This window comes from Lactuca serriola, chromosome 4, assembly GCF_051521515.1.
Source record: "Lactuca serriola cultivar US96UC23 chromosome 4, Lser_US96UC23_V15, whole genome shotgun sequence".
NCBI lineage: Eukaryota > Viridiplantae > Streptophyta > Magnoliopsida > Asterales > Asteraceae > Lactuca > Lactuca serriola.
In genome coordinates, this window is record NC_136411.1 from 157,184,723 (window position 1) to 157,193,807 (window position 9,085).

The 9,085-nt window shown below is 35.9% G+C and overlaps 3 protein-coding genes across 3 annotated transcripts; 2 read left to right on the forward strand and 1 right to left on the reverse strand.

The window, feature by feature from the left end:
* The first annotated feature begins 84 nt into the window (after positions 1-84).
* On the forward strand, positions 85-2,082 carry LOC145102824 (pectinesterase 3-like). Its single transcript, XM_079040303.1, has 2 exons — positions 85-1,191; positions 1,285-2,082. The coding sequence occupies exons 1-2, from the start codon at positions 141-143 to the stop codon at positions 1,959-1,961; spliced, it is 1,728 nt and encodes a 575-aa protein (XP_078896429.1). The 5' UTR covers positions 85-140; the 3' UTR covers positions 1,962-2,082.
* A 796-nt stretch (positions 2,083-2,878) lies between these two features.
* Positions 2,879-6,011, forward strand: LOC145102825 (alanine aminotransferase 2-like). Its single transcript, XM_079040306.1, has 13 exons — positions 2,879-3,192; positions 3,480-3,530; positions 3,640-3,690; positions 3,787-3,914; positions 3,991-4,069; positions 4,150-4,254; positions 4,334-4,444; positions 4,529-4,666; positions 4,751-4,825; positions 4,911-5,025; positions 5,099-5,328; positions 5,405-5,608; positions 5,703-6,011. Exons 1-13 carry the CDS (start codon positions 2,953-2,955, stop codon positions 5,817-5,819), a joined length of 1,644 nt encoding a protein of 547 aa, XP_078896432.1. The 5' UTR covers positions 2,879-2,952; the 3' UTR covers positions 5,820-6,011.
* A 419-nt stretch (positions 6,012-6,430) lies between these two features.
* On the reverse strand, positions 6,431-8,815 carry LOC145102820 (proteasome subunit alpha type-5). The gene is made up of 10 exons (XM_079040292.1): positions 8,685-8,815; positions 8,497-8,541; positions 8,137-8,218; positions 7,957-8,037; positions 7,530-7,643; positions 7,333-7,434; positions 7,191-7,249; positions 6,969-7,071; positions 6,821-6,886; positions 6,431-6,714 (listed from the first exon to the last, which is right to left on the reverse strand). The coding sequence occupies exons 2-10, from the start codon at positions 8,508-8,510 to the stop codon at positions 6,622-6,624; spliced, it is 714 nt and encodes a 237-aa protein (XP_078896418.1). The 5' UTR covers positions 8,511-8,541; positions 8,685-8,815; the 3' UTR covers positions 6,431-6,621.
* Between the last annotated feature and the right edge of the window lie 270 nt (positions 8,816-9,085).

Below are 9,085 nucleotides of genomic sequence, written 5' to 3' on the forward strand. Positions count from 1 at the left end.
TCTAGCAGTATATCACCATCAGAAAATATAAATATAAAAGTGCTCCTCATCGTCCCCGCGCTCGTATATAAACACAGTAGAGGAAAGAAGCAAATATTAAACTAAAAAAGCACATCGATTTCATTATCTCTCACCAATAAATGGACAATAAGCAATCGTTCAAGGGTTATGGCAAGGTCAATCATGGTGAAGAACAAGCTTTCCATCGCAAGAGTCGTAAGCGCATCGTCATCATTGTCGTCTCCATCGTCATCCTCCTTGCTGTTATCATCGGAGCCGTTGCCGGAACTGTCATCAACAAACGCAACAACAAAGACTCCGGTGAACAAGAACAACTTTCCTCCGCCCAATCCATCAAGGCTGTTTGTACTCAAACTCAGTATCCAGAATCTTGTTCCTCCAGCCTTTCCGCCATGGATGAATCCAACACCACTGATCCAGAAGAGTTGTTTAAGCTTTCCTTACAGGTCGCTTTGTCTTCTCTATCAGGCTTATCTTCCTTGCCGGAGACTTTAATGAAGACAACAGACAACCCGAATGACAAGGAAGCGTTGAAAGTATGTGGAACAGTATTGAACGACGCCATTGATAATCTCCATGATTCCATTTCTTCCATGGACGTGAAATCCGGTGAGAAGGTGTTATCATTGAAGAAAATCGACGACCTGAGAACATGGCTGAGCGCCTCCTTGACTAACCAACAAACTTGTTTGGATTCCCTCGAAGAAATGGATTCAACATTTCTCGTACAAGTGAAATCTCAAATGCAGAATTCAACGGAATACACAAGCAACAGTTTGGCAATTGTTACTAAAATTATAAGGATTCTGGCGAGTCTAGATATCCCAATTCATAGAAAGTTGTTAGGGGAAATGAAATCTGGGTTTCCGAGATGGGTCGTAGCCGGTGACCGGAGGTTGCTTCAGGAGGGAAGGCCGACACCCGATGTGACGGTGGCGAAAGACGGAAGTGGCGACGTAACCACCATTAACGATGCAATGGCAAAGGTACCCATGAAGAGCAAGAATCGGTTTGTAATTTACATCAAGGAAGGAGAGTATTTAGAAAATGTTGTTTTGAACAAGTCTTTCTGGAACGTCATGATTTACGGCGACGGCATGGATAAATCCATTATTTCCGGCAGCTTAAACAAAGTCGACGGCGTCGGAACTTTCAACACTGCCACCTTAGGTATATATACAATCTTCCATCAATTCCATCTCACAAAATAAACAAAATTCTTTCCCTTTTAGTTAATAATTATACCATCGAAATTCAAATCAGGTGTATCCGGAAAAGGATTCATAGCAATGGACATGGGATTCAAGAACACCGCCGGTGGAATCAAAGAACAGGCAGTAGCGATGAGGTCGAGTTCAGATTTTTCAGTTTTTTACCGATGTTCATTTGACGCCTTCCAAGACACTCTTTACCCTCATAGCAACCGTCAGTTTTACCGGGAATGTAACGTCACCGGCACAGTCGACTTCATCTTTGGCAACTCCGCCGTGGTGTTACAGAACTGCAGGATTATGCCACGGCAACCATTACCCAATCAATTCGTAACCATCACCGCTCAAGGAAAAACAGACCCAAATGAAAACTCCGGTATCTCGATCCAGAAATGCGAGATAACCCCTCTGAATAATCTCACAGCTCCGACTTACCTAGGCCGGCCATGGAAGGATTACTCGACCACCGTAATCATGCAGTCGAGTATCGGAGGGTTTTTGAATCCACTGGGGTGGGCAGAGTGGGATCGGGGTGTGGAACCACCGTCGTCTATATTCTACGCCGAGTACCAGAACTCCGGCGAAGGATCGGCGGTTGATAAACGGGTGAGTTGGTCTGGTTATAAACCGAGTTTAACGAGTTCCCAAGCGGCTAAATTTAACGTCAGGTCTTTCATTGACGGAGCTATGTGGTTACCTCAAACGGATGTTGACTTTGACTCCACTTAATTCATGTTCATTTAAACGATGTTAATTAATGGTGTATGTGATAATCCTTCTGAATTTTTGTATTTATTTTCTTGTAATCTTTAAAACTACTGACAAAAAAAATCATGTTTATGTTGATTTCTGTTTAATTTTATTTATGAATATTAATTTGATTTAGTTATTATGGTTATTGAGATAAATCGTTGGCGCGTAAATTGGGAAGGCATAACGGAATCGAGTACCTAACTCGCACTCACTGACCAAGCCCAGCCATACGCATTTGTTAATCGGCTGCCCTTGAAGTTATCTATTAGTTACGAAAACAGCCCTATTCTTTCAAATATGTCAATTTAAACCCTAAAACAGATACATTAAGACTTCTCATAGTTTATCAAGGGGTTAATGTCACAAGATGTAGAAAAATTAACTCTTAATTTACTATTTAAGTCTTTCTTCTTTAAATTGTTCTTAATAGACCAATGATTTTTGTTCATATTTTTTATTACACCGTTAGAGTGAGTTGATTTTAACCCAAAATGATGGTATTCTACATCTTATTCGGCATCTAGTATTATAGAATTTTTTTAGTTATGTTCATATCAACATTTTATCCTACCCATAACCTATCAAAACTTGAAAATGTAAGGTTGAAATTAATTCTAATGTATTGTGTATGATGAAAAAAGTGTCGTAAAATTGAGAGTTTTGATGGTCTTTTGTACATTAACTAACTCTTTATAAAAAAAATTCACATTCTGAATGAACAATAGAAATATTGAAATGTATTGTAAATAAAATTTATTAATATCATATGTTTTTGAACAGATGTGAGTGGAAGGAGCGTATGATTAAGTATAAAAAAGCTACAAGGGGGAGTTATGCTAAGTAGGAGATAGGTTGAGGGTAAAAGTTGGAATAATGTTGAAATGGGGCCGCGTATCGGAGTTTTTGAAAGCGCAAGCATACGTTTGATGATCATTGATGGTGGTTGCGGTTCTCTGAGTCTCTCCAAATGCGGAAATTCGTAGGTGAAAGGGCAAAAAGGTTGATCGCCAACAACACGATCGCTTCCGTCGTGAAATTGAATCAATATCAAACATCATCCACGCTTTCTTCTTCGAATAATTGCTGTAATAGATCACATCTCCCTCGATTAAACTCGTCTCTGAATTCACACCTTCGTTGTTACTCAGTCATGGCTTCAAAAGGATCAAAAACAGCCCCTGTTACTCTTGAAACGCTCAACCCTAAGGTTCTCGTTTATCTTGTTATTCCTGTTTTCAACATGTTCATGAATCGGTATTAATTGTAAGGTCTAGCTTCTATGCTTCACTAATCGAGAGATGATCAACGTTTTTTCACTACATTGTTAACGAAAAGTAAGAGACCTTAATAACAACTAAAATTTCTGTATACGAAAACAAGCCTCAATGATTCTGGATCGAACATTAGTCATCTATTTGATCTAAACGAATTAGTACTTCGTGGATTTTCACTATACTAGTACATTGTTAACCTATTACATTTCTCCATTTCCAGGTATTAGAATGTGAATATGCTGTTCGTGGTGAGATTGTCTCTATAGCTCAGGTAATAAAACAAATCATGTTTTCTAGAGAATCAAATTTATGCATTAAAGCACATATCCACAGCTATCGTTAATGGAGATATTGAGACTCGATTTTGAATTCTATCACAGAAATTACAGCAAGACTTGCAAACAAATCCAGGTTCCAAACCTTTTAATGAGGTATCACTTTCTCACACGCCATCTCTTATGATGTTTATAATCACAATGAAAAATTAATACACATTCTATTGCAAGTGATTGTTTCAAATCTGGCAGATTCTTTACTGTAATATTGGAAATCCACAAGCTCTTGGTCAAAAACCTATAACTTTCTTTCGAGAGGTTCTTGCATTATGTGACAATCCTTCCTTATTAGACAAGAGGGAAACAAATGGTTTGTTTAGGTATGGATTAATGATAGCTTTTCTTAAGAATTAAGTTAACAAATATCTTTACTTAATTACTTTTGACTTCTTCCAGTTCGGATTCCATAGCAAGAGCAATAATGGTCTTGGATCAAATGCCTGGAAGAGCTACTGGTGCATATAGTCACAGTCAGGTAACTTAATTTCTACACATAAATAATAAATTTTAACCTGAAAGTGGAGAAAAATGTTTATTTTTTGGTAATGGAATCAGGGTATTAAGGGATTGCGTGACACCATTGCTGCTGGAATTAAAGCTCGTGATGGCTACCCTGCTGATCCAGATGATATCTTCTTGACAGATGGTGCAAGTCCAGGGGTAAAATCGACTTTTTCATGCTCTTAAACTAACCATTTTCATGTCAAACGAATCGGCTTTATTAAATCTTTCATTTCAGGTCCATATGATGATGCAGTTACTTATAAGATCAGAAAAGGATGGAATTTTATGTCCCATTCCTCAGTATCCTCTTTACTCTGCTTCTATTGCCCTTCATGGTGGCACTCTAGTATGTATTTTTTTTATTTCAAAATAAGACATTTTTTAATATCTAAAAGAAATATAGTAAAATAAATATTATTGATTTTTTCAGGTTCGTTATTATCTTGATGAAGCAACAGGGTGGGGACTTGAGGTGTCTGAACTCAAGAAACAGTTAGAAGCTGCCCGACAAAAGGGTATTACTGTTCGGGCATTGGTTGCAATTAATCCGGGCAACCCAACCGGGCAGGTAAAAAAATAAAAATGCATTCTATTTAAACCATTTTTAGTAAAAATGGTAAAATTACTTTTCACTCTTGTTGATACTTCATAGGTTCTTGCTGAAGAAAACCAACGACAAATTGTGGAATTTTGCAAGAAAGAAGGTTTGGTTCTTTTAGCAGACGAGGTAAAAAAAATAAAAATCTCTTCCATATGTTATTACGCAAGTTGAAAAGGGTAAATTGGACATTTTCGTAAACCAACTTTTGCAGGTATACCAAGAGAATATATATGCAGCTGACAAGAAATTTAACTCATTCAAGAAAATCTGTCGTTCAATGGGATATGGTGATATCCCCTTGGTTTCTTTTCAATCGGTATCTAAAGGTATATATAAATAAATGAAATAACATAAAATTCAAATTGTTGAGTTTATATAAGAGTTTTTTTTTTTAAAAAGGGTATCATGGTGAATGTGGGAAAAGAGGTGGTTACATGGAGGTAACTGGTTTTAGTACTGAAGTTAGACAACAATTTTACAAGTTGGCATCTGTGAATCTTTGCTCCAATATTTCTGGTCAAATTCTTGCAAGTCTTGTCATGAGTCCCCCAAAAGTTGGAGATGAATCTTATGATTCCTATTTTAGTGAGAGAGATGGAATCTTGAAATCATTGGCTAGACGCGCTAAGGTTAGTCTATTGTTTTTTTTCATGATCGCAACATACTTACATTTAAACTGCTTTTGAATAATTATTTTTTTTATAGAAATTGGAAGATGCATTCAACAGCTTAGAGGGTGTGACATGTAATAAAGCGGAAGGAGCAATGTATCTTTTTCCGCGAATTCAATTGCCAAATAAAGCGATAAAAGCTGCAGAAGAAGCTAAAAAAGCAGCGGATGCGTATTATGCAATTCGTTTACTTAATTCTACTGGTATTGTTGTGGTACCTGGTACTGGTTTTGGTCAGGTAAGAATGTTTTTTTTATTATTATTATTAAATAATTAATGGATTAAAAGGGTGGTTTATTTATGTTGTTATGTTGGGTGGTGATTTGTGATAGGTCCCGGGGACGTGGCATTTTAGGTGCACGATATTGCCTCAAGAGGATAAGATTCCTGCGATAGTTTCACGGTTGACGGATTTTCACAAGAAGTTTATGAATGAATTTCGTGGTTAGATGAGTGGATCTTTTCTTTCTGTTTTTTTTTTTTATATTTTTGCATAATGATGAGCATTCAAAACAACTTCTTAATAATTGTTTTAGTTTTTTGATTTTTTTTATTAAGTCGTGTATTGATAAAGCGATTGAATAGGTAACAATGTTTATTTGGATAAATTGCCACATACATAATATCCATTTTTTTTTAGATTGAATAAAAATCAAATGATCATTTTGACCCTACATTCTAATAAACTATTTTCTTACATAATATTTGTCAATTTTGACAATATCCATCAATCTTAGCATGAAAAATACATTAACCATAACTCATTAAGTCGTTCTATCCAGATTAAATCAAAGACAAAAAACCATTTATAGATGTCTAAATTAAGTGTTTAACCCATTAAGCTTATTAAGTCAAAAAGAAACAATCTTTTTCTTCCATCCAAGGATTGAAAATCTGTTCACATAAAGACCACTAACGCATAGAGATGGAGATGATCTAAAGACAAATTCACATTTGAATGATTCTTGTGAAACTTGGACAAAAATTAAGCTTAAAAAGACTTGAATTAAAATATATCTGTAAAAGAAGCTATATGTTTTTCAACAACACTCGTTAAATCTTTTAAACAAAGTTCTAGGTCTCCAATTTTAATTCCATGATTTTTGACAATCATAAAAAAAGGGTCTCATGTTCAAATACCATAAATGAACAGAAACATAATAAAATCTTGGCAATTTAGTACAAAATACATATTTTTTAAGGAAACCAAACGAAAAAAGTCTACAACTTGTCAATAAAACTCTTCCCATTTCATAGGCGACCAATAACAGCTTCCACCTCAGCAGGGGTGTACAAGTGATAAGTAGGCGCCACCTTTGCAATATCCACATTGTTGGGAGTTACCTTAAAACAAACAAAAATGTTACATAAGATCTTCCTTACTATCAACATATATTTACATATTTTGCTTATTACAAAATTAAAAAAAAGAAAAAATACAAATACTGACCTTTTCTTCCATGACTTGCTTCAAGATGGAAAGAGCAATAGTCTCAGCTTCTTTTAAAGTCAAATCCTATGAATACCGGAATCAGCAAATCCAGCATTTGGGTGAATGGAATTGGAGATAATAAAATGAAATGAAAACAATATAAAACCTTGTTGTATTGCTCCTGAAGAGAACTGTCAGCACCTTCAGACCCTGACCCAATAGCTTTCCCATTGCATTGCCAAAATGTGCCTGATGGATCCGTATAGTATCTGCATATATCAACAGTTTCATAAAAGGTAAATTTCAGGAAATAGCAACACACAATTTGCACTTTTATAAATGTTATCTATCACTTATTATAAATCCCTAAAAAAATATTGCTACTTACAGACTGGGACCATTTTCATCATGGCCAGCAATAAGAAGGGAGACACCAAAAGGTCGAGACTGCAAAAAGAATACAAATTTTTTTTTAAAAAAAAAAATGTTAGTTGAAGACTTGAAATAAGTAAATAAGTTGAATTACTAACCATAGATTCTTCATCTCCTTCACCAAATCTCAGTGCCAGATCACAGAGAGCTTGGGTGGTTGACTCAACAGTCATTGGCTCACCATAGGAGAATCGATGATTCTGAAATACAATAATTAGATATTGAGATCAATGTGGAAGTGGAATTCTTTTATAATAAATTATATAGTGACTGATAATAATAATATCAATGTCACCTGAGTTTCAACTCGTGCATGTTCAACAAGTGTACGTGCATCTGCAATTAATCCACTCATGGCACACCCAATGTGCTCATCAATTTCCATAATTTTCTCAACACTACTAGGCTCCTGAAAATAAAACATGTAATGTTTTGAGTATATGTCAATTCTATTTCATAGTTTGGATTCTACGATTATTTAGCCACCATTTTGATTTTTCATTGTAGAACTTGCATGAACTTAAACAGTTAAGTGGCAAAAGGTTGCTACACAAACCATATGAAAGAAAGTATGTGACATTTCCCATAAAATACAGTATTCATATTTGGTTTATAGTAGCGGATAGATGTCCCCAATTATCAACCATCTACAATTCTAGTAACAGTGTTCAAACATCTAAAACCAGACCTACACATCAATGGAGAACATATAATGGACATACCAGGAGTGGAGAGGTAATTCTCTTTTCAACAGCAAGAACAACTCCTTCCTTCGTCTTCAATCCAATAGCAGTCGAACCCAACTGTCATCATAATCAACAGCCAAACACACACATATAAAAATCATTTCATTGTATTCATAATATTAGCTAATAGCCGATGATCAATATATATATATATACCTTAATGGCCTCAATGGCATATTCAACCTGAAACAACCGGCCTTCTGGAGAGAAGGTGTTAACACCTCTATCATACTCAGTCCTACATAAAACCCAGACATCAGCTTAAAAAACAGCGATTTGGGGGGAACCACTTCATACTTAGGATAAAAGTTCCGGCTGGATTTTATTTGTCAGTTGAATGAGAAGCCCGGAAACTACGTCATTTGAAATGGAAGATCGCCGATCAATTTTAGGGCAAGGAAACATGACGGACGGGTTACCCGTCGCCGGACTTCACTCATTGTGGTTTTGTCGACTGAAGAAAATAAGATTCTGAACCCGAAGAAAAAACCAGATTTGTAATCAAAATGCCTTTACCTGGTTAGAAACATCTTCGATTGAATTTAACGGCTTAATAGATCTCTGTAAACGATATGGTAATCAGTATAGATAATTAGGTTCCAGAAACGAAACTAATTTGATTTAAGGGTTTTAATTGGTGGACTTCGCCGACTAAAACAATATCGTAATTCAATGTTAACCCATGCCATGAATCAAACACATACCTGTTGGTAAATTAGCTCCGAAAGAGGAGATTGGCGACGTACTCCGATCGAAATTGCTTCAAATTTTCTTTCCTAGTCTATTTATTCGAGTATAAGCCCTTCTTGGGAAGCAAGCCATCAGTCGCTTCTTGTTGGTCGATCGGGTCGAATCCTCGGTCTAACCCGACCCAAATAGAATAACAGAGATAAAGCCCAACTAGTTCGGGCTCTATGCCATGGGTTCTGTCTAAGGCCCACAACTCGAACAAAAAACCAATTCTTTGTTAGATGCAATCGATGTCAACAAGTTATATCTGGATCTCATAACATGCTAGATTGAGATATGTAATTTTCATAAGTCTTATTTTTTGTTTTAATAGTTGGGTCAATTTATAATTCACGTATAGTGTCATTAACTCACA